This window comes from Budorcas taxicolor, chromosome 1 (genome assembly GCF_023091745.1).
Source record: "Budorcas taxicolor isolate Tak-1 chromosome 1, Takin1.1, whole genome shotgun sequence".
In the NCBI taxonomy this organism is placed as follows: Eukaryota; Metazoa; Chordata; class Mammalia; order Artiodactyla; family Bovidae; genus Budorcas; species Budorcas taxicolor.
The window spans coordinates 66,860,063-66,885,894 of NC_068910.1; the positions used below are offsets into that span (position 1 = coordinate 66,860,063).

The following is a 25,832-nucleotide window of genomic DNA, read 5'->3' on the forward strand; positions in this document are numbered from 1 at the left end:
CTTCCCTGTACATTTTGGGAACATATTTGAGGACAGCTACTAAAAACAGATGATGAGGACTCTCACTTTGAATGTCAATGGTGTTTAACTTCAGATCAATTTATGCGTGGGACTGGGGCGTCCCCTCCAAGAGCATATCCAGAGAAGAGGCGTCGGCCAAAGGGAGCAGCACGCTTTGGGGGGGCAGGGTCTGCATCACGGCTGCAGACTCACTGGCTCAAGGCTGTGTCCGGCCGAGTCTAAACACAAGGTTGTGAAAAAAAGCAAGGACTGTGTGAGAGCTCCCAGCCCGGGGTGGGCCCTTCGGGACACCAACGCCGGGCGCGGCCCACCCGGCTCGGGACCAGCCCGCTCTGTTGCGAACACCTCACGAAGGCAGCAGCCACAGCACCTGTGATGCTTACGTTCAATCAGTTCAAGCAAAACCACCATGGAATCCAAGACTCAGTGTTTATTACAGAAACGGTTAAAACTGTTTAAAAATGAATGGCAGTGAGCATTAAGACAAAGTACACACGAAGTAAGATACAAACACTGGCAACACTGGCTGTTTTCATAGAAACACTGGAAATATGGCCGTGCCCTTCTATACCTCAATAAGACATACAAACAGAAACACCCACTTGGTTCAAACCCTAGGCTTCCCTCACTTGACAAGTATTTCCTACGTACCTTTTCCGCGCGAGGCACCGCACTCTGGTAGGTACTGGGGACACAGTGCTAAGTGTATATTCCTGAGCTCACAGAGCTTCTGGTCCCCTGGGAGGGGCAGGCAGACACCAGCGGAAACGAACACCAACGCGTCAGGTAATGCAAGGGTTACAGGGATGGGGAGGAGGCAGGAAAAGCTTCTGAACACTTCCAAATTCTTAGGAGCAATCTGAGGCTGCTTTGAAGGTAGGTTTGGGGAAAAGATGTTACACAAACTATATATATGTATATATACACTTAAAAATTTATTTGACAGTGCCGAGTCTTAGTTGTGGCATGTACAATCTAGTTTCCCTGACCAGGTATCAAACCCGGGGCCCCTGTATTGGGAGCTCAGTCTTAGCCACTGGACCACCAAGAAGTCCCTAAACATATATTTTTGAAATAACTTTATATGTTGCAAATTTCTGGTCAAGATTTTGAAGCTCGTAGTTCTAGAGCAGCATTTACCCTTTTCTAATTAGAACCTATGCTAAGTGTTTATGGATGTACTAGTGGCAGTCGGAGAAGGCGATGGCACCCCACTCCAGTACTCTTGCCTGGAAAATCCCATGGACGGAGGAGCCTGGTGGGCTGCAGTCCATGGGGTTGCTGAGGGTCGGACACGACTGAGACACTTCACTTTCACGCATTGGAGGAGGAAATGGCAGCCCACTCCAGTGTTCCTGCCTGGAGAATCCCAGGGATGGGGGAGCCTGGTGGGCTGCCGTCTGTGGGGTCGCAGAGTCGGACACGACTTCAGTGCCTTAGCAGCAGCAGCAGCACAGTAGCCAGCATCATGTGTGTACATGCGTGTTTACAGACCCATGTCACTACGTATGTATTAATCTATATTACATATGAATACATGATTTCCAGCTGTAATGACACAAATCTTCTACATAAATGCTTAGATTATATCCACCCTCTCCAAGAGCTATCAGTATCACAGATCTGAGGGAGTTTATTGCTGCTCTCAAGTATATAGTATTTGCAAGCAAACTATTTTTTTGGAAAAAAATACTTACCATCTTACAAGCAAGCACATCTTGATTAAGCTACATGTGGACCACAATGAAGAATGGAATGGAACTGCATTTTCAGGTCTACAAGATGCAGCAAAACAGAGGGGTTTTTGTTTGAGGCCGCTCAGATGCTTGTTCATTGAAAACCACAGGGGATCTTAAACCCGACACACATACTCCCACACCCAGGGACCTAGTGACTTCAGCAGCGTCTCTGCCTTATAATGCCCTAGTTTTCCCTCTGCCACATCCCACAAAGGCACTGTTCCCAGTCTGAAGCAGCTTTTTTCCTGTGGAAAATCCCAGGCCCGAGTGCAGGGCAGGCCGGGGGCCCTGACCCAGCGCGGAAGCCGGCGAGGGCAGGGTCCTCTCGATAGTGACAAGCTCCCACGGACGGATGGGGCCTTTCCCAACGAAGGGCCAGTCCTGATCTGCTTATAAACCAAATGCCTCTGGTCAGTGGATCAGAGGTGTTTGGGTCCCTGGAAGGATTCTGCAGCAGAGAACTACCCTGGTGGGGCGCCCCTGACCGTGTGCTCCCCGAGGGGCTGGATGGTGGCCCAGAGGAGCACGAGGTGCTCTGGAGAGGACAGGCGGGGCACCATGGCCCTTCCCAGTGCGGCTGCTTTCAATCTCTTCTTCCACTCAGAAGACCCTACGGACCACTCTAAACGAGCCCGGCCGGACTTGATGAGCTGGGTGGTGCCATCTCTCTTCCCTCTCAGTCCCGCTGCAACGACTGAAGCTGAGAACTTGGCCTCAGAGGTAGCCAGAATTCCTACACTTCCTTTCTCTGCAGGAGCTCCATGAATAAGCCAAAATAGCAAAGTCATTTAAACATAAGCTACAGATACCTTTGAGAGGTATTGCATAATTTTAAAAACTTGGGTTTCCTTCCTAGTTCATTTCCTCCCACACTCTGATGATAAATAACTTGCATGTCCTTGAGTGCATGCAGGCTGAGCGGAAGCGACACCTGAGTGTTGCCCCACAGTGGACAGAAGCCGGCCTGCTGTTACGAAGTGACACAGATGAGCCATGGAAACAAATGCCACCCCTCAGGATGTTAGTTATCAGAAGTTGACGACGCACATTATTCTTATTTTTCACTAAAGCCACCTGCTTCTTTCCCACTGACTCACTCTACTTACTGTTTCTCAGTAGCATTTTCTGATCCCAAGACTTTACATACACTGTCACTAATGTGACACGCTCCCATATCTTAAGGGATAACAGTAACTTCTCTACTCAGACTGTTTCCCATTTCTCTGTAATTTTCGGGATTATGCTTTCTAATCAGAAGCTACTGTCCTAATGTTCTGAAACAGGAAGGCTTAATGTACATATAGTAAAAGATGACATGGTTTTAATCCTAAACTGTGGAAGGGCTGGGTAACTGTCATGTAGAGGCCAATGTAATTGGTACGCGTGTGTGCATGCTCAGTCGCTTCAGTGTCCGACTCTGTAACCTCATGGACTGTAGCCCGCCAGGCTCCTCCGTCTATGGGATTTTCCCGGCATGAATACTGGAGTGGGTTGCCATGCCCTCCTCTAGAGGATCTTCCCATCCCAAGGACTGAACCCACATCTCTTGCAACTGGTATAAACGTGACTGGTATAAACAGAGAGAATCCCCCTGAAAATCTATAAGGACCACGTTTCTGGCATGTGCAGCTGTTTTCCAGAGTAAGCTACTTTTTCAGAAAATCAACTGATGGTGGTATTCAGGTTCTTCTTTGAACAAGACCAAATGTTCTAAATATCTCCTGAAAAATAGTGAACTGTAATGCTGCAAGGGAGATGGAACGAATGATACACAGAGACAGCACCAGCTGACGGGAACACAAGCACCCCCAAACCACACGACAGCACAGGGGTGCTTAGGTAGCATGAGGGAGTCAGAGGGTATCTTCTGGACTTAACGCCTCTCATCCGAGGCAGGTCCAATGACAGGCCTTTCAAGACTTGACACACAGCAAAGGACGCAGAAAACTTCCTGAAATTCATTTTAAATAGTGAATGCTTGCCTGTATTTTTAGGACCTGCGATCTGAAGATGCTTTTTCTTCCCTGACATGGGCAATCTTCTTTTGAGAGTTACTGAGAAGAGCAAAAAGCCCAGGCTCCCATTCTGACTCTTGTAAGACTCCCTAATGTTTCAGGGGTCATTCCTGGTCACACACTGTCCTGCTGCAGAAACTCTTCATTTATTTTGCTTCCACTGTTTTCATCTTCATTCGAATAGTTTCCTGAATCTTGACTAGCTTGGGAATTGTACTCTTCGTGAACTTCATCAACTTCATTAGTCTCTTCTATTTCAGTAATAATGCTTGCATTTTCAATTATAAAACATCTTTCCGTTTGTTCCTCAGAAGTGGAAAGGAGTAGATTCCTTAGTGGCTGATCAGAGAAATACTAATTCAAAAGGGAAAGAACAGAAACAGATTATTTAAAAGAACAAAAAGTGGTTTCCGAGTTTCAATAAGCTTCAGTTTCTTAAATCCTTTATCTAGAAATCCTGTCTTTTGACATGCGTATTAAAAAGCGAGCTAAGAGCGCATCCACTGCACTATCGTGTCTAGAAAAAAACCACCACCAGTGAGGCCACGAACATCTCAGTACTGCTTTGGGGAAATTTTCCAAACAGTCTCTAAGAAAGTCCACTGTGCTGTGAGGGGTAGGGGGTGGAAGGGCGTGGTGGGTAAGAAAGGAATGGGAGGGCACTGGGGTTGGGGACATTTTATTGTGAAATAATAAAAATGTTGGTACCCAATCCGAAAACATCCAGAAGGAGCACAAGGGAGAAGTTAACTTTTTCCCAGTTCCGCTAAGAGTAACTTGCTAGTCTTAAAGTTCTTTAAATAACAGCTCTGAATAGAAGAGCACATAGAAATGACACTAGAAAACTCAGGGATAAGAGGGTGAAACAGCTCACGTGGACAGAGTGCTGGCACAGCGGCGGGTCTTTCTGGTCTCCTGCCCTCGCCCCTCATAGTTCTACAGGATGGCGCTGCTGGCGCTGCTTTACAGCTACGGGCACTTGTGCAAGTGCTCACAACTGAGCTGCGCATGTTCACAGCCAGTCAGTGAAATACACTACAGCCCGTCAGTGAGCCACCTTCTGGCCTCTGGCTCCACAGCCTGAGAACCTGAAGGCAGGCAGGCAGCGCGGGAGCCACTCCAGGTGCAGACGCCACCCCCGGACAGCGCCCACGCTGACGGTCATCGCGCCGTGCTTCCACTAACTATGCCAGCCACACGGACGTGCCAGCCAAAACACCGAGGTGCTGCGAGAGGAAAAGTGTGTTTCTCTACCTCGTTTTCTGTGATTTCATCTACAGAATAAAGTTTTTGCACTGGCGACAATGTTTTAACCTTTTTGGGAATATAGGTGGTAAAACAAGTGCCACAGCAGCCAAACTGCCAGAAAAACATGGGATTAAGGACACATTCTTCTATTCCATGCTACATTCTATTACATGACTGCTTCTGAAGTCAGTTTTCTAAAACTCTGAAGGAAAAAACCCAGGTCAGTCTGTATTATTTTTTGACTATCAGGAACACATTTATATTCTGTTGCAATCAAATATATTTCCCTTTTATTTTCAGAAAAATCCAGCTAGCTGTTGACCAAGCAAAGTAACCTACCTCGTCAACAGAGGAAGGAGGTTTACTTGATGGAAAGAACACATATTTGACACATCTCAAGAAGACTCTCACAACATAAATGACCACAGGAATAGAAAACAATGCAGTGCAAATTCCAGCTATAAGCCAGGTTTTGGAAGTGTTTCCTAAAAAGAAATAAATGGTGTTTAGCATCAATATAGGTTTTGACACACAAATATATTAAGACTGCTGACAGTTTGTGTGAAAGAAATACAGCCATGTGAAAGGAAATTTACATTGTTAAATAATATCAATAACATAAAAAATTCACAACTAAGGGATTTCCACATGATAATTATATCAAAGGTTATATAAAAAATAAGTCTCATTAAATTCTAAGAGTAACAAAAGAAATTAATTATGTGGGTATGCATGAAATATAAAGCATGCAAAAACCATTGAACTAAGTTGAGTATTAAAAATATTTTCTAAAACTCAGTGTGAAGTTTTGTGAAGGTCAGTGTAAAGGTCTGATTTTGACTTAAATGGTCCATTAAGAAAACATTCTCTATATTTTTGTGGCAAAACACAAATATTTTACAGTTTTCAATGAATTGGTTATTTTTTATTAAATCTGGCGACATTAAAAAAGAAAAAGTAAAATAAAAGATCCTGACCTGGTTTTGTTTTCTCACACACAGTATCACTGAAACTGCTCCCTTTATTCCGCCTGTCATTTTCAATGAGTGCTCTGGCTTTGACACAATACACAGTCAGCGGTTTCAAGTTAGGAAAGGTAAAATCGGTTCTTTTCTCTAGAACTTTTCTCTATAAAAAAAATAAGTAAATCATTGATAAAATTTAGAACCCCAAGAAATCATAGAGGGAATACCTGTTTCCTGAATTCCTTAAATATTCATTCTAAGATTAGCCTCTCCCAAACACTCGGTCGGTATATTTTAAGAAATATTAATTTATTTTGGACAACACACCATTACCAAACTCAAAAGTGAAACATGCTCCTGCCAAAAGAATACCATATAGTCCTAAGACAACTCGAAGTTATTTTATCCGTACATACCGATTTGGCTGAATTACCATCGTGTTACCTCTGGTTAGTGGCAGAACAATTAAGTGCAGGGGGCAGGGTCTGGTCTCAAACTGCCTGTATCAAGATGTTACTTATAGCTATGTAGTCTTAGGCAAGTTATTTAATTTCCCTGGGCCCTATTCCCAGATCTGTAAAGTGAGGACAATTACTACTCCTATTTGTATTAGTCAGCTAGCTATTGCTATTGTTTTGTTACTGTGGTGTAACAAAACAGAGCAAGTACAGCAAAATAACACTGCAATGCTGTGTAACAGAACAGCCTGTGGCTCAAAACATATTTTTCTTTTTTTAAAAAGAATTAAACTTTTTATTTTGTATTGGGGTACAGCCAAGTAACAGTGCTGTGAGAGTTTCAGGTGCACAGCAAAGGGACTCAGCCACGCATATACATGTATACAGAACGTTTGTTTTTGTTGCTCGTGAGTGGATCGTGAGCGGATTGGCTGGGGGAGCTCTCTGAGGCTGTGGATCACGTTCAGGTGTGCTCTACAGCCTCTCATCCGCCTTGGCCCACAGACCACGTGGAGCTTGCTTTCCTTTTGGCAAATGGGAGAAGCACAAGAGCCAAGACAATCCCCACAGGTGCACTTAAGGCCTCAGTCATACCACATCCACTCACGTTTCACTGCCTTACGGCCCAGCATCAGCGAAGCAGTAATGGATACTCCATCCCAAGTGTTTTCTGAAGAGTAATTTAATCGATCCAACTGTCTGGCAGGGTTGTTTGGAAGACCAATTGACACAATTCATGTAAAATACTTAGCCCCGGCACCCAATACACAATGAGTATCCAATAAATATGAGCTGTTATTATGACTGTAATTATTGATGTCTTACCCAGCATAAGACAGGATGGCAAACAAAGGTTATTGAATCTCTATTTGTCAGGCAATGCAGTAGGTATTTCCATAAACACTACCTCCTTTTAAACCTTAAAAACATCTGTTCAAAAAAAAATTAAGTTGCTATGACTCCCGCCACTTTAGAAAAGAGGAAACGAGTTTCAGTGGTCAAGCACCTTGCCTAAGCTTACACCATTTGGTAGTCTGAGACACAAATTTAGGTTTTCCAGATCTAGGGAGGACTTAGAACTAACCACAATACTCAACAGGGCTAAACTGTGCAGAGTCTTCAGATAGTTAAAATCAAAGTATCCCAATCACTGGACTTTTCTTGGATTTTCAACAGAAAATGAAGCTAGAAAATTCACCAACTTAACTGTAGCAGGTTTTTAAAGGCTGATTCCCTGACGGTAATTCCACAGGGAAAAGTGACCCAGGAATAATGTGGACTATCTCATGTGCATTAGCCTGTCAGCGGTTTCTGAATTTTAGGGCCACAAACCATGATCACAGCTAAGAGTCTTTTGTCCCCTAAAAGCCAGTCTTTGTCCTCGTGGAGGTGCCCCAATGTCTGGCACTACAGGGAGGTAGTCTGGGTTGTCACACCTAGGAGGGAGGGCTACCAGCACCTAGTGAGCAGTGGGGAGGGGCCTTACTAGCCATCCTATAATGCAAAAGGCAGCTCCTGCAACTAACCGTCCAACCCAAATGTCAGCAGTGTTGAGAAACCCTGGTTCATGAATCCCTGAGGATCATGATAAAAACTCCTGAGCTCTACCCTCAGAGGTTCTAACTGAGTACAAATGAACTCAGGATCTGAGGTTTAGAAACTAGCTGGGGCCACTTTCCTGGTGGTCCAGTGGCTAGGACCTCGTGCTTCCACTGCAGGGCAGGTGAGTTCCCTTCCCTGATCAGGGAACTAAGGTTCTGCATGCCACTTGGCGAGGCCAAGAAATTCCCCCAAACCAACAGCAACTAACTGGAGGCCCAGACGCAGCTGACCGTAACTCTTACCAAGTAAAACATGAAACGCCAATTTCTTCCTATGGAAAATATCTGAGTTAATCATATAGCCTAAAAGTTTAACAATTTCCCAGCAATTTTAACTTCAAGCTTTGCTTACCCAAATCATAGTCACAACTCTAAGTTATAAACCTATACTACACAGTCTTTTTACCTCAGCATTTGAAGTGTTTTCCCAAAAAATTACTTCATAAACTAGTGGGTAGAGCTGATTCACAGACATGTTTTCAGACTCTTCTGAAGCACCGACACTGACACGCAGTGAATCATCAGTAATGGATTTCATGCTGATGACTGGAGGAAATATGATAGCTAGGAAAAAAAATGTGTAAAGACACAAAGTTCAAATCAGACCACAAAACAATCGTAAGAATTCATAACTGGAGAATCACAAAGTAAAACAAAAACTATTGGCTTACGTTTCACTTCCGTATTAAATTCCTTCTCTTCAGACCAAAAAGAGGTACCATTTCCATTAGATGCTCGTACACGGACATAGTAAATTCCCCTTGAGAAAATATCTCGAGGAAAGACACAGTGGGTAGTTGTGACATTTTCACAGTTTGGTATTTGTTTCCATTTGTTTGAATGTTTCCCAGGAATCTTCTTTAAAAAGGCACTTTAAGACAAAAAGATATTTTTCATTCCAAACACATTAGTTCAGTAAACATGTACTGAGCACCTGTAATAGGCCAGACATTCTGTTAGGGGCCAAAGTTACAGAGGTAAACTGTCCTCACCCTTGAGAAACTCACAGGACAATGGAAAAGATGTGTTCACAAAAGAAAACCAAAGACCTTGCTCAAGCGTGTGATAAAGAAGTAGTGTGAAGGGTTGGCTCAAGCTGGTGCACAAAAACAACTGCTAAATTTTCAGGAATGCTACCAGCTAGCTGGTAAATGTAGCCACTGTTAAAAGTTACATAAACTTACAAATAAATGTGTTGTATTAAAAACTAAAGTGATAAAAAATGCAAAACTCATCTTCTCCTAACTGTTTTCCCTGCATTTTATCTATGCTCAATGCTATTTACATCTATAGTGTCTGAACAGTGGAATATGGTGGAGGGCTTACTGTGCCTCTTCCCAACTCCATGTCCAGTGGGCAGACACGCTGCTGGGAGCCTGAAAGTGGCCACAGCAGGGTTGCTGCTGCTGCTGCTGCTAAGTCGCTTCAGTTGTGTCCAATTCTGTGCGACCCCATAGATGGGAGCCCACCAGGCTCCCCCGTCCCTGGGATTCGCCAGGCAAGAACACTGGAGTGGGTTGCCATTGCCTTCTCCAATGCATGAAAGTGAAAAGTGAAAGTGAAGTCGCTCAGTCGTGCCCGACTCTTAGCGACCCCATGGACTGCAGCCTACCAGGCTCCTCCATTCATGGGCTTTTCCAGGCAAGATACTGGAGTGGGGTGCCATTGCCTTCTCCACAGCAGGATTAACTGTGTTATAAAACCCGGCAAACACTCAAGTAAAGCTTTTCTCTTCTGGAAGTGTACCAGCATAACCATGGGTCAGGGCTAAGACACATACCAGGGTTCTGAGAGCGAGTCTGAACAGTCAGAGCGCGTCTGGATAGATTAACGGACTGCTCTGAGACCAACGGCTCCAAGCCCGTCAGTTCAAGCCCGGAACCACGGCAGCCTGTGAGTGGGCTCTGTTGTCTTCAGTCCCCTGCACCACACACCATGTGGCCATTGTCACGCTCCTTGGACACAGGCCTCATGTTACCTATCGCTCAACACCAGACTCCCAGTGGCCCCCGAATGCCTGTAGCGGAGTCTAAGGCGAAGCCTGACTTCACCCCTTCCTGTTAACTCAAGGATCCCTCTCGCTGCTCGCCAGGCCCAGGGTTCTGCTGTTCTTGAAGCAGGCCTTCCCTTTCTTGTAGGCGAAATTCCAACTGGCCCCCAAGATTCCTACCCTCTGGTGCATGAGCCTGACACCATCCCCTCCCCCTGAGCGTGGGCAGGCAGAATCCATGAACTCTCGATTAGGTTACATTACTTGAAAGGTGAAGGGATTTTACAAATGAAATCAAGGTCCCAAGCCAGTGGACTTTGAGTTATCACATGAAAGCCTATCCTGGTTGGGTCTGACCTGATCAGATGAGGCTTTAAAGGAGGGTCTAGGGGGCAGAGATTGTCTCTATTGACAGCTTCTGAGGCAGCACGCCACCATGCGTTCTATAGCTGCCAGAAATGGATTCTACCAACCACCACGTGAGCTTAGGAGACACCACGAGACAGCCTGGATGACACAGCAGACCCGGCTGACACCCTGACCGCAGCCTTGTGAGACCCCAAGCACAGGACTCCGCTAAACCACACGTGAATTCCTGACCCGAAGTCACTGAGAGATAATAAGCCGTGTTTTTTAAGCTGCTGCGTTTGCGCAAGTTTACTACAGAGCAAAGGGAAATGGATACCTCCTCGTTACCCTGATCTGATTTTGTCTCTTCATATCCGAGCTTTCCCATGTGTGTGTAGCCCCAGCCTGGAATGCTGTCTCTCGTCACTGAAAAACCTCCTTCACGAAACCTCTCCTTCGAAATGGCTTCTGCAGACTCTCCGGCCCTGCACTCACGTCTGCAACCTTTGCTGTTTGTGCTCCACACAAGAATGCACTTATTATCCAGACTGCTGCTGCTTCAAAACTAACACCGAAGGGTGGAGAGGAATCAACTGCAGCAGCACCGCCTTCCCTCCTCCCTCGTCTTCTCTCTGTCTTTCTCGTCTCTTTCTTCTCACTCTTTCTTCCCTACCTGACCTACTACTGCCTTTGGCCGTGCAATTCCTCTGCCCTCGGTAACTCTTTCTTTGGGGTCCCCTTTCCCCCAGAGTTCACGTCACCTTCCACTTGATTATCCTCTTCTCTTCTCCCTCTCCGTTTATCCTCTCCAGTTTCCAATCAGTATACACTACACCCAGTCCTCTCTCACTCATGTCGGGCTGGGCTTTGCTCATGTTTGGCTGCTCTCTACTCAAGCACAGAAAGCAGTTCTCTCCAACTTCCTTAGCTTCCCACTAATTACTAAGGAATCTGCCAAAGCCACCACAACAATCAAGACAGGAGGAGGACTGACTTGAACTGAACTTGACGGAGTGACTGGACTGAGATAATTTCAAGGACTCATGGAAGCAGTGGGTTTTGAAGAAAATATCTTGGTCATCTGTCAAGTATTCTAGACCAAGGAAACAACACATGTAATTAGAATCACACCTTAAAAAAAGTGAGCCAGTAAGTCCTGGCGGCTCAGACAGTAAAGAAGCTGTCTGCAATGCAGGAGACGTGGGCTCATTTCCTGGGTTGGGAAGATCCCTTGGAGGAGGGAATGGCCACCCACCCCAGTATTCTTGCCTGGAGAATTCCATGGACAGAGGAGGCTGGCAGGCTACAGTCCACGGGGGTCACAAAGAATCGGGCGTGACTGAACAACTAACATTACTAAGAACGCTAGATATTATAATATACCCATTTCACAAGTGAAGAAACAGGCCGAAAGAAGTAATTGGGTCTCAGACACTCCAGACGGTTACTGGCAGAGCTGGGACTAGAATTAAACACCCCAGCTCCAATGCATCATAACCACCTTTCCATCAGGCCGAATGTGTGCAGAGAACAACAGGTGGCTGAAGCAGAGTGAAAAGAAACCTAACACACTGGGCAAAAATAAGCTGCAAAAGGACATTTATGGAAAAGAACTTACTGGAGCCACTGAGCTTGAAAAGTTGTGCTTTCATATGGGTAATCCCACTTAAGAACATAGGTCTGGTTGTCAACATTGATTTGTACATTTTCCGGTGAAGGCACTTTATGTCTCTCTAGAAGACACGGAACACACAAGAAAGCACACACATTTACTCTAGTGAGAGAAGAGATGGCAAGAATTCTTAACAGCATGGGCAAGAAGAGAAAAGGCTTGTACCTTATCATTATGAGGTAATAGCTAAATAAATTACGGTGTGTATTCACACAAGATAATACTATACAGCCATTTAAAAGAATGTGATAGATCTGTATGTGTTGACATAAAAAGAGAACCTCAATATATTGGGTTAAGCAAGCAAGTTTAAAATATATCCGACAGGACTTTATTATTATTATTTTTAAACTTTAATGCTATGATAGTTTCAGGTGAACAGTGAAGGGACTCAGAGATATATGCACATGTATTTATTCTCCCCCAAACTCTTCTCCCATCAAGGCTGCCACGTAACACTGAGCAGAGTTCCATATGCTGTACAGTAGGTCCTTGTTGGTTATCCATTTTAAATACAGCAGAGTGTACACAGGACTTTATTCCTTAATGTAAAAAATAAAACACCCCGAAACTGTAAGTCTGAGTATATACTAATATAAGCCTTGAGGAAACGCAGGGAAGGCTGTATACACACTGCTGGGGATGCTTGTCTCTGGTGAACAGAGTCGGGTCAGGAAGCAGGAGAGATCTTTCCTTTAACTCCCTTCTACACTGCTTGATTTTAAGAACAAAGCATACTAAATTTATAATTAAAATAATAAATTCAAGTTCCTACCCTTAAACCTTAATTGTTGGCAAGATGCCATGGATAAAATGTATCAGGATGCTTTCATAATTTAACATTTCACCTATAAACGTATGCTTTTTGGAATACTAACTGCTTTTCTAGTGACTATCTCCCCTTCTCATGGATTCTGAACAAGTAAAAACAATTTCTGTCATTAGAAAATAGTTGGAATTTTACACAGAATTTTCATTACTGTTTACTTGAGACAAAAATCCCAAATAACATTGTTGTTTGTGTAAATGCTGTTAAAAATTTTTTTAAAAAAATTATTTCTTTTTAATTGGAGGATAACAGCTTTACAATATTGCCTTGGATTCTGCCTACATCAACATGAGAATGTTTTTGTTTTGATGTCTACTAAACCAACACAAAAAATTCGGCAACTATGGGAAAAATGCCAAAATTAAAAGGTTGCCAATTAATTAATAGATTGCAAGGAGATCAAACCAGTCAATCCTAAAGGAAATCAGCCTTGAATACTCATTGGAAGGACTGTTGCTGAAGCTGAAGTTCCAACACTTTGGCCACCTCATGCGAAGAGCTGACTCACTGGAAAAGACCCTGATGCTAGGAAAGATTGAAGGCAAAAGTGAAGATGGTGGCAGAGGATGAGATGGTTGGATAGAGTCACCAACTCAATGGACATGAATTTGAGCAAGCTTACGGAGGTAGTGGAGGACAGAGGAGCTTGGTGGGCTACAGTCCATGTGGTCGCAAAGAGTCAGACACAACTTAGTAACGGAACAACAACAAACAACTTATATATATAGTTACTGAATTGAAAGCAAAACTTCCTTCTTACCTGTGGTATTTATGCAATACACTGGACTATAGCAACCAACTCTACTTTGTAAACGCAGTTCTGCTTTAACTTTTAAACAATAAGTAATCTCTGGTGACAGTTTATAAATTTTATCTTCGGAATAAACAGTTTCAGTTCTTTCCTATAATTTTAAAAAAGAGAAGTCTGTTCTTTAAAAAAAGTCAAATTTTACAACTAATTCATGCCATTCTTCTCTCAGATCAAACAAAGATAAAAATAATGCTTACTTCTAGACTTGAAGAGTTTTTCCAGATAACGACGCTATACCTAAAGCTTGAACGATCCAAAGCCCACATGATACTATCTTCTGCTCCAGGGGGAGAGATGCTCAGTATTATCGCCTTATCTTCAGCTTCTAAATGCACTTCTGGGGGACCAATCTGAGCTGTGAAAATCAAAACATTTACTATGTAAGTTCACTAATACAAGTCAAAACATTCATACAATAAATAATTCTAAGCACTTAAATATGTGCCTGGCATGTAAAAAAGGAGAAAATCCCTCATGGAGCTTACACTTTACTGGGAAATGTGGCCAAAAATCCCAAATAAACCAACATATATATAATGTTATAATGTCACGCATGCTGTAAGAAGAAATGAACAGAGAAGGGCGGCAACGACTGTTTTCGGTGAGTCAGCGAGGAGAAGGCTCCCTGAGATGTTTGAGCTGAGGCCTGATGGAGGTGAGCCGAGGCCTGCTCAAGGTGAGGTCTGAGTACCGTGAGGTCAAGCAAGGCAGGCTGAGAGCGCCCCAGGGGCTCCGGAACGTGCTCACCATTTTCAAGAGACACTAGGGGGCGCTCGAGTGCCTGGGTGGCAGAAAATAGGATGCGAGATGCAGCCAGACTCTGGCTAACAGGCAGAACTTGAAGTCTGGGACTGTAAGTTCGCCAGGACCTGATTCACATTTGGGAAAGACTACCCCAGGTAGCATGTCAGGAAGCAGGAAAGCTCCTGGGCAGATGAGAGCGGCCAGGGACGGCTAATAGCCAGGCTGGAAGTGAGAAGCGACCTGATCGCTCGAAATCTGTTGATGGACTGGATGGAGGATGAGAGAGAGGTATCAAAGGTGATGCCAGGGCTCCTGGCCTGAGCAAATAATAGGTGACACCATTAACAGAGATGGAAAAAACTGCAAGAAGAGCAGCTCTGGAGGGGAGAAAGCCAGAACTCTGGCCATTTTAAATTTGAGATGAGGGACTTCCCTGGGGCTGGTAGTTGAGAATCCGCCTTCCAAAGGAGGGGACATGGGTTTGATCCCCGGTCCCGGACAATTCTAGATGCCTTGGAGAACCTAAGCGCGGGTGCTGCAACTACTGAAGCCTGAGCATCTAGAGCCTGTGCTCTGCGACAAGAGAAGCCACTGCAATGAGACGCCCAAGCAACTGAGGAGTGGCTCCCACCTGCCCATGAGAAGCAACGAAGATTCAGCATGGCCAACCCTAAATATAGAAAATTTAAAGAGTGTTTTGCGATGACTCTCGGACCTCTAAGTGGAGATGCTGACTAGAGAGCTCGTGATGCAGCTCTCTAAGGTAAGGAGAAGGACGGCGCTGGGGATGTAAACTGAGGAGCTGAGAGCACAGAGGGTACTGAAAGTCATACAATTCCTGGTGGAGGCTGCGTTGAGAGAAGAGGTTCAATGGTGGAGCCCTGCAGACTGAGGCCCGCTGCCGTCCAACATTTTAAGGTCTGGGGGACAAGACGACATTGGCAAAGGAGAGACCAAGGAGCAGGAGGAGAGCCTGGAAAGCGCAGCGCCGTCGAGAACCCAGAGGGAAGGGTTTTACGCAGAAGGGAGTGACACTCTCTCCCTGGGAATCCACCCGGCACTGTCAAGGTCACGGTGACCTTGGCAAGTGGTTTTAGTGTAGTGATGGGTACAAAGCTCCAACTGGGAGGGCTGGAGAGGGAGTGGGAGGGAAAGTGTACAGAGAGGGGATACAGATCATCCTTGTGTGAGTTATGCAATAGGGTGGTGGTTCTTGAACTTCCTGGTCTTGGGATCCGTTACACTTAAGAGATATTGAGGGTCCTAAAGAGCTCTTGTTTACATGGGCTGTGTCCTTGAATGTTCAGCATTATCAGATGTCAAAAGTGATAACAATGTAAAATATCTATCAATTCATTAAAAAACAGTAATGATGAAATCTATTGCATGATAATAAATGACTGTATTTTCCAAAACAAACAAGCCAAAAAACTTAGAAGGGTGGTGTTCATCTCACATTTTGTTCAAATCTCTTTAATGTCTGGCCTAATAAAGAAGACAGCTGTGTCTCACACCTACTTCTGCATCACCAGTCAGTCACCATCTCATATCAAACAGCCTCTAGAAAACTCCAGGGTACACCCACGACAGAATGAAGATGAAAAAGGCAAGTAAGTTTTATTAAGTAAGTTTCCATTAGGAAAATGGTTTTGACTTGACAGATCTCTTGGAGACCACCCTCTGAGAAACACCACTAGAAGGAAAGCAGGAAAATGAAGTCATAGCAGGAAGGAGACACCAAGTTTAAGGGAATCTTTGTTCTTTTTGTTTTTTTAAAAGATGGGAGATTTTATATCATGCAAATGAGTGGGCTTGGGAAGTGACCTGTGCTGTTATTATTTAATAAAGAATTCAATATAATTCAGCTGGCAACTTTTTCTTACCTTCTAGAAACGGTACAAATGGCTCAACCTCATACCATGTAGAAGTGTTGTTTCCTTCTTCTGCTCTTATGCGCAATTCGATTTTTTCAAAAACATCTTTAAGCTCGACTGAAGAAAAGTTGCATTTGCTACTAGTAACATGTTGACACCCAGGCAATTTTTTCCAGTTATCCGTCCCTAGTCTTCAAGATAAAAAAGCAAATGAATGAATGAACATTATAAATACAAGAGTGACAAACATGTTTTCTATTGACATTAACATTATAAAGCCAGCGTGTGCGTTAGTCTCTCTGTCGTGTCTGACTCTTTCAATCCCATGGACTGTAGCCCACCAGGCTCCTCTGTCTGTGGGACTCTTCAGGCAGGAATAAGGGAGTGGGTTGCCATTTCCTCCTCCAGGAGATCTTCCTGACCCAGGGATGGAAGCTACGTCTACCGTGTCTCCTGCACTGGCAGGAGCCACTAGGGAAGCCTCTAAGCTAAGGCAAGTAGTTATTTCTTCTAGTAACTCTACTTCAGTTAATGTTTTGATAATATTTTTGTGTGTAGCATTCTACTACTCTTTTTCATTGCATATACAGCCAAGTTATTATTTATACAGTGGAATCATTCTAACATACTCTCAACTTAATAAAGTTCTGTAATTCTGTGGGTGGTTGCATTAGGATTTCAAAGAAGCAGAGAAAGGACTCCTAAGACGAAAGAGGACTTAGTGTTGGCTTTGTTAAAAATAGCTGTGTCACTTTCAGCCAACTGCTTTCTATTCTGGATCCTCTCTTCCCTATTGAAAATCTGGAAACTGGATTTGATTCCCTTCTGATCTCCTTCTGGGAAGAGATTTACTAGCCCTCAGCAAGGCCTCAGAGCCGGTATGGTTTGAGAACTTCCTCTGCTCTGCTTAAAACCAAACCACCCCTTCTGCACACTGATCTCTGTAACTCCTTCTATTATAGCACCAGAAACAAAGAACGCAACATGGTAACATCAGCTAACAAACTTCTCCATGCGGACCCAGCTCATCACGAAGCAAGCTTAAGTGACTGCTGCTAGACTTTTTTTTAAAGCACATGAAGAAATCAAGTTGACACAGGGTGCCTAAAACAAAAAGGCCATGCTGCCGCAAAGAGGAGAGGAGGCTGAAGTGAAGGTGAGCAACAGAAAACAAATACTAGATTCCAGAATTTTTGCCTCTGGAAAGCCCTGTCTGCCTCATACCAAACGGAAACTAACCTCTGAGAAGACATTTTTTTAAGCCTAATGCATAGTTCTAGCATAAGCTCATGTTTATATATTAAAGATGCTAAAGTGTCTTTAATAAAGAGCTAAAGGATGGACTCCCCTGGCGGTCCAGCGATTAGGAGTCTGTCTGCCAGTGGAGGGGACATGGGTTCGATCCCTCATCTGGGAAGTTTCCAAGGCAATTGGGCCTATGCACCACAACGACTGAAGACCTCGCACCTAGAGCCTGCACTCTGCAAAAACAATAGCTCCAACTGGCCGCAACTAGAGAAAACCCGTGTGCAGCAACAAAGACCCAGGGCAGCCAAAAATAAGTAAAAATTGTTTAAAAAGCTAAGTATATTCTTTACTAAAAGCAATAGAAACTAGGAGTGGTATCTAAATAATTTTTGTGCTGCCTCCAACTCAAGTCTACCTTATTTTTCAAAAAAAAGAAACTTTTTTTTTTTTTAAAAGGTGCCAATAATAAAAACTACCCTATGGGCACACTTCATTCCTGGCCAGTCTGCCCTTCTAACTTTACCTGCTTGAACTCTGAGCAGACTTGGCATTAATAACACCTTTGTTTATTTATTAATGTTCACAACCTTTTATTAAATTATCAAAAATAATTCAGAGATAACAGCACAACAGTGGAGTACACAAAAATGCTATGGCATTTCTACAATTCTGTTCAGAAAGATAACTCATCTGGATAGAAATCCTTCATGAAGCTTCTGGAAATCATGACTGGCAGCCTAATTGCCAGTTGTTTGCATATGTGGCATACATGATATTCCCTCACTCAGGACATCCTTCGCCCAGAAACGTCTGTTTCCTGAGACTGTACACATAACATGTGGACAAGTCTGGATTTAGTCAGAAAAATCACAGCGGTGAGAAGTGCTCCCAAACAGAATGACCTGCGTCAAGCAGTTGTGACTTCCCTTTCACAAGCAGTATTAACACCTTAATTTACATGCAAATCTTCCTGAGAAACTCCTCCACATCAGAATCTATTTTTAAAAATTCAGATTTTAAACATCTAAACCAAAATTCAGTCCTCCCCCCATGTCATTTATTAGAAAATACAGTTCTAGAGAAATCAGGAGATATAAGGACGTCTGGGAAGTGGGAAGGGTACACAGACTTCTTTCAATCAGGGGCACAGAGGGTTGAAATGAAGTGAGCTCCAGGCAGAAAGCCAGTAACGCATCTCTTCTCCTGTTACCTGCAGAACTCTTATTATAAGCAGAAAACATTATTAAAAATTTGTAACTAAGCCTTGATATGGTTTCAACCCACCCTCACTCCACGTCTGTTTTTTCTGCTCAGGAGACGTAAGGGGACTATTGCCCCTTCTTTTACATTTACTTTTAAAAAAACTTTATCATATACAGTACTTACATCAGAGTAGAAATATAATTTGAAAATAAATATGCAATCAATAGAAAATTCATTTCTTGAAACCAGTGTCATAATAAAACTTCATGCCAACTCTCTCTCTTATTCACTAACGTAACCCCAAGTACTGAGGAAAGTATTCGGCATAAAAGGCAATCGGTATTTGAATGAAAACACCATGCTACCTAACATCATAATACATTTTATAATTAAAAAAGCTTTTTGCAAGTTTTGGCTGTGCCGGCTCTTTGCTGCTGTATGCGGGCTTTCTCTCGTTGTGCAGTGCGGGGGCTGCCCTCCAGCTGCGGCGCGCGGGCTTCTCACTGCCCTGGCTTCTCTTGCTGCGGAACACAGGCTCTGGCCCGTGGGCTTTCGTAGTTGTGGCTCTCGGGCTCTAGAGTGTGGGCTCAGCAGTTGTGGTGTCTGGGCCCAGCTGCTTCACAGCATGTGGAACCTCCCCAGACCAGGAATCAAACCAGTGTCCCCTGCACTGCAGGTAGACTCTGAGCCACTGGACCACCAGGGAAGCCCCGTCATAATACATTTTAGATGTCAGTCACAAACACTGAGGGCTTCCAGGTGGCTCGGTGGTAAAGAATCTGCCTCCCACAATGTGGGAGACGTGGATTTGAACCTTGGCTTGGAAGACCCCCTGGAGGAGGGCATGGCAACCCACTCCAGTATTCTTGCCTGGAGGATCCCATGGACAGAGGAGCCTGGCAGGCTAGAGTCCAGGCGGTCACAAAGAGTCAGACATGACGGAGCAACTAAATAACAAGGCAAACACTGATGTCTTCAGTTCAGTTCAGTTCAGTCACTCAGTCGTGTCTGACTCTTTGCAACCCCATGAACTGCAGCACGCCAGGCCTCCTTGTCCATCACCAACTCCCGGAGTTCACTCAAATTCATGTCCATCGAGTTGGTGATGCCATCCAGCCATTTCATCCTCTGTCACCCCTTCTCCTCCTGCCCCCAATCCCTCCCAGCATCAGAGTCTTTTCCAATGAGTTAACTCTTCACATGAGGTGGCCAAAGTATTGGAGTTTCAGCTTCAGCATCAGTCCTTCCAAAGAACACCTAGGACTGATCTCCTTTAGGATGGACTGGTTGGATCTCCTTGCAGTCCAAGGGACTCTCAAGAGTCTTCTCCAACATCACAATGAAAAAGCATCAATTCTTCGGCGCTCAGCTTTCTTCACAGTCCAACTCTCACATCCATACATGACCACTGGAAAAACCATAGCCTTGACTAGGCGGACCTTAGTCGGCAAAGTAATGTTTCTGCTTCTCAATATGCTATCTAGGTTGGTCATAACTTTCCTTCCAAGGAGTAAGCGTCTTAATTTCATGGCTGCAATCACCATCTGCAGTGATTTTGGAGCCCAAAAAATAAAGTCTGACACTGTTTCCACTGTTTTCCCATCTATTTCCCATGAAGTGAAGGGATCGGATGACATCATCTTAGTTTTCTGAATGTTGAGCTTTAAGCCACCTTTTCACTCTCCTCTTTCACTTTCATCAAGAGGCTTTTTAGTTCCTCTTCACTTTCTGCCATAAGGGTGGTGTCATCTGCATATCTGAGGTTATTGATCTTTCTCCCACCAATCTTGATTCCAGCTTGTGCTTCTTCCAGCCCAGCGTTTCTCATGATGTACTCTGCATAGAAGTTAAACAAGCTGGGGGACAATATACAGCCTTGACGTACTCCTTTTCCTATTTGGAACCAGTCTGTTGTTCCATGTCCAGTTCTAACTGTTGCTTCCTGACCTGCATACAGGTTTCTCAAGAGGCAGGTCAGGTGGTCTGGTATTCCCATCTCTTTCAGAATTTTCCACAGTTTATTGTGATCCACACAGTCAAAGGCTTTGTTTGGCATAGTCAATAAAGCAGAAATAGATGTTTTTCTGGAACTCTCTTCCTTCTTCCATGATCCAGCTTAGGTGGTGTGTATTCTACAGGCACTAGCATCCCAGTAGCTTATTCATGTGTCTGTGCATCATTTATCACCAGTGATGTGTCTTATGTTCTGAGAAATACTGTACTGAAAAATGTGTCTGCTGCTGCTATTAACCTCACTTTTGTTGATCACACACTCTGTACCACTGTTCTGTGCACTTTATACACAATTAACAACACCTGCAACAGGCTTCTGTGTTAGATGTTTCATCATTGGGGTGTCCGAGACCAGTCTGCCTGGCACTGTCCTGCTTTAAATTTGTTGTTGCAGCTTATCTAAAATCAAGTGCTTCTGCTTGAAAGATAAATTACATGTGGTCATGCTAGCTTTTTTGTCTTTACTTCACAGATAAGGAAACTGATAGAGTAAGTAGCAGACGATGGACTAAAACCCAAGCAGAACCGACTCATCGGAGAAGACCCTGATGCTGGGAAAGCCTGAGGGCAGGAGGAGAACTGGGGGACAGAGGATGAGATGGTTGGATGGCATCACTGACTCACTGGATGCGAGTCTGAGCAAACTCCGGGAGATAGTGAAGGACCGGGAAGCCTGGTGTGCTGCAGTCCATGGGGCTGCAAAAAGTTGGACTTGACTGAGCGACTCAACAACAAGCCTGGCTCAAGCCCATACTACACTATCCCATACTAACTACTGAACTGGCTCTCCAAACTTGTAACCTGGCATATTCTTACAAGGCAAGTGCTTATAAAGCTAGCAGAACAGAACAGACAAAGGACAGACTAAGAACACACTGAAACAGTGCACTGGACCAAAGTGAGAACAAAGAGTAAGAGACTGGCATGAATTGGAGAAGTTAATAAAAGCAACAGGATGTGTGAAGGCGCCAGAACACGAGACCACTGTCTATGGCTCTGCTCTTTTAATACAATGGTCATTTTAAATAAAGGAATAGGAAATAATCTCTATTATGCCTAAAAAATAGTTGTTTAATAAGAACTAAGGCAAAGAACAAAATTCGTAACAAAACTCAAAATTCAATTTAAAGATGAAAATTTTTACATGATCAGTTCTGAGGAAAATATATAGTGTGTGTATACATATATACCCTTGAACAACATGGGTCTGAACTATGTGAGCCCACTTACACACAGATTTCTTTCAGTAAATACACACTTCACAGTATTATAAGATCTTGGGGTGGGTGAATCCATGGATGCAGATATGAAGGTCTACTGTGAAGTTATACTCAGATTTCTGACTGCAGCGGGTAGGAGCAGCGAGTTAGGCACCCCCCTATTCCTGGCATTGTTCAAGGGTCAGCTGTACACATACACAGACACACACACACAGACAGACACAGACAGACAGACACACAGACACACACACACTAACAGCTTATTCACAAATCAACTAGAGAACAACTGGGGCTCCCCCGGTGGCTCAGCAGTAAAGAATCTGTCTGCCCATGCAGGAGCCAGGAGATGCGGGCTCAATTCCTAGGTCAAGGAGATCCTCTGGAGAAGGAAATGGCATCCCACTCCAGTCTTCTCGCCTACAAGAATCCCATGGAGTGAGGAGCCTGGCAGGTTACCGGCCATGGAGCTGCAAGAGTCGGACAGGACTGAGCGCCTGAGCATGCACAAAAGCAGAGAAGAGCAGGGCTTGGTTGAAGCACGGAGCTGGTTCCAGAGAGCCACACCTGGTTTCTTCATGCCTGAGGCCCTGCCTACTCTTGGGGCAGGGGTCACAGTGAGCAGCCAGAGCCTTAGGACCCAAAACAAAATGCTATACTTCCTCTTTCCTCCGGAAATCCTTTCCTCTGCCAACTCCTACTCTGCTTACCCTCTTGGCAATCATTAGGTTAGCCCAATGTTAGCCCCAGGAAGGAGGCAGAACCTCCAGAAACACTGTGGAAGTGCAGGGCCCAGCACACTGATACTCAGCCAGGGTGTCTAGAACTAAGACTGTGCATGATGTAGGAAAGAGGAAAACCTGACCACAGAAGACCTGGTGGCTGATTCCAAGACAGTGGCTAGGCTTTTGGGACAGTCTCCCATATTCTCAGGGTATGCTCTAGGTCAGACCCCAACCTCTGCTTAAAGAAGCTGGAGCGTCCAGAACAGAGAGCGTACGGCTAGTCCAATCCCCCCAAATCTTTCGCTTCAAAACCCAAAGATGACGTCTGAACTCGTAGACCAAGTCTCTAACTGTAGCAAAGAAGTTATACTTAGTATGCAAAACTGCCATATATTTTCTTTAAAAAAAGAGGAAACACCAAATGGTTCCCAAATTAGAAAAATTTTGGTGTTAAAATGATAAAAATTATTCAGCAGATCCCTGAGTATAGAGTAACGTACATTTGATAATCTGCTGAAAAAGTCACATTCCTGACAGACTCACTGCTACTGTTCCACTTCAGGAAGAAATTGTCATCAATGATGTGGATCTCAACATTTTCAGACTTCAGATTTGCTTCCCCTGTCAAGATGATAAGAGAGAAGACAGTTATACAGACATACTATACAGTTATACATATATACATGCTCTATATATTTAAAAAAACATTCTTTCCTTGACATCACTGACTGGACAGTGAATACATTTAAATATAATAAAATAAAGTAAATAAAAAAATCTTAAAAAACCTAGTGCTTGTTCTCAGCATGGGAAGGCTGGTAATTATCTCTGTCTCTGCATTCAAGAGAACTGGAAAATGGTTGAGGTTTTTAAAATCTATAAAAAGCAAATATTATATGTCATTTATAGCTCCATAAAGGTGGAAAAAAACAAACTGTAAAAAGGTACTTATCTCTTAACTGGGAAGAAAAGTCTGTGTATAAAAATAGTATTTTTCTTTTGTTTTAGAAGTGATACTGACGTAAAGGATATGGGCTCGACTGTTTAACAGCCTCAACTTGGTTTTTCGCATATACTGTGTTCAGACAGGGATATACTCTGACACAGAACTGAACAGATGTCGTTTCAGAACTGACAACTATTTATAGAAGCCAAACATTCACATACAAAATTGATAAGAGATATGAAAGTTTATCATGTTAGCCAGGTCCTCCTACAGGACCCTGAAAAGGTCTTGACTGGTCAACATATGAAGTCTGAGCCCTTCTGTTGATTTTACAGACTTCCATCTAGAGACCTATTTCATTTCCTATACTGTTAAAAAAATGTGAAGTATAGCTGATTTACCATATTATGTTAGTTTCAGGTATAGAGCAAAGCAATTTGGTGATATGTACATATTTATACTTCTAGTACAAATCTTCCACCAGTTCTCTCTCTCTCTCTTCTGATTCTTCCTTTATGGCCCCCCACCCAAATAGCTTTTCTCTTCCTGACCACCCAAACCTTCCAAGACCCAGCTCAAGCTTGCCCTCCAAGAGAAAATCTTTCTCAAATATTGGAGCAAATGCCAACCTTGCTCTCTTTTCACACTTTGCACCATGACTCTGCACCACTCAATTTTACAATGAAGCAGATGTACTCAGCATGGTACTGACATCTAGTAGGCTCTCAAAACTTGATGTGTGAAGGTGAAGACATCTTTTTAAAAATTGCTTCCTATGTTAAACACAACCTCCAACCAGAACACAAGTTCCTTAAGTCGGGGTCTGTATAGCTTTAAACTTAATCAGCATTTCTCAGCGTCCTCAGACTAATGTTGAGTTCAGAAGAACTTTTTCCGCATCACAGAAGACCGATCTTTCACTATGTATGATAAACTGCAGTTTTTAAAAGACCAGCTTTTAAGTTTGTTCTTTTTCCTACAGTAGTTCTGCCACAGGACAAGGATGCTATCTCCTTACAGACTTTCTACTATAGGGGTGGATAACCAACAAAGATCTATTGTATAACACACGGAACACTGCTCAATGTTACGTGGCGGCCTGGATGGGGGCGGGTGTTAGGGAAGAATGGGCATATGTGCCTTCATGGGTGAATGCCTTCGTGATTCACCTCAAACTATCACAACATTGTTAATCGGCTATACCCTAATATAAAATGTTTCTGGTGTTAAAAAACATGAAAATAAATACATACATAAAGAAATACATTGTTCCAGTTATGTATGGATGTGAGAGTTGGACTATAAAGAAAGCTGAGCACCCAAGAATTGATGCTTTTGAACTGTGGTGTTGCAGAAGACTCTTGACAGTCCCTTGGACTGCAAGGAGATCCAACCAGTCCATCCTAAAGGAGATCAGTCCTGAATGCTCACTGAAAGGACTGATGCTGAAGCTGAAACTCCAGTACTTTGGCCACCTGATGCTAAGAACTGACTCATTTGAAAAGACCCTGATGCTGGGAAAGACTGAGGGCAGGAGGAGAAGGGGATGATAAGAGAATTAGATGGTTGGATGGCATCACTGACTCAATGGGCTTGAGTTTGAGTAAACTCCAGGAGTTGGTGATAGACAGGGAGGCCCAGTGTGCTGCAGTCCATGGGGTCGCAAAGAGTTGGATGCGACTGAGAGACTGAACTGAACTAAAAAAAAAGGACTTTAATAAAATGGATTGCTGCCTCTGCTTTCCAGTTATAGAGACATTATGGTACGGAGTCAAAGAGGGAGATGCCTGAGAAAACATTTTCTGAATTTTTTTTAAATTTGGGGAGGTATTTATTGAGTCTCCCCACCCTCAATTACCTATTTTACACTTGTATTCTCCGAGACTTCATTACCAAATAGAATTACTTCCGTTTATCCCACTCTAAACTTAATTCCCATGTCAAGCTGTTGGAATTTTAGATTCTATGCAGCCAAAAGAGAGCGACTGGGTTTATGGCGTTAATAAAAGGTTTGAGGGCATTTTAGTCTACAGCCCAGAATACTCTAATTCTAGTAGTTCTCGGCCTTGAGAGAGGATAAGGAAATCTGATACCCAGGGTACGGCCAGCCATTTCCTTAGGGATGAAATCCTTCTGTTCTAAAGGAAGGAGACCCTGGAGTTACA

At 43.7% G+C, this 25,832-nt stretch overlaps 1 protein-coding gene across 1 annotated transcript in view; it reads right to left on the reverse strand.

Annotated features, from left to right (window-relative positions):
- Positions 1-471: 471 nt before the first annotated feature.
- The window catches only part of IFNAR1 (interferon alpha and beta receptor subunit 1), a 28,882-nt gene continuing 3,521 nt past the window's right edge, over positions 472-25,832 (reverse strand). Inside the window, exons 2-11 of the mRNA XM_052636446.1 lie at positions 23,222-23,342; positions 16,325-16,506; positions 13,895-14,052; positions 13,647-13,788; positions 12,004-12,118; positions 8,719-8,918; positions 8,454-8,611; positions 6,001-6,151; positions 5,363-5,508; positions 472-4,129 (exon numbers count right to left, since the gene is read on the reverse strand). Of these exons, the coding sequence (XP_052492406.1) occupies positions 3,890-4,129; positions 5,363-5,508; positions 6,001-6,151; positions 8,454-8,611; positions 8,719-8,918; positions 12,004-12,118; positions 13,647-13,788; positions 13,895-14,052; positions 16,325-16,506; positions 23,222-23,342 (1,613 nt within the window). The 3' untranslated portion in view covers positions 472-3,889. The remainder of the gene's footprint in view (positions 4,130-5,362; positions 5,509-6,000; positions 6,152-8,453; positions 8,612-8,718; positions 8,919-12,003; positions 12,119-13,646; positions 13,789-13,894; positions 14,053-16,324; positions 16,507-23,221; positions 23,343-25,832) is intronic.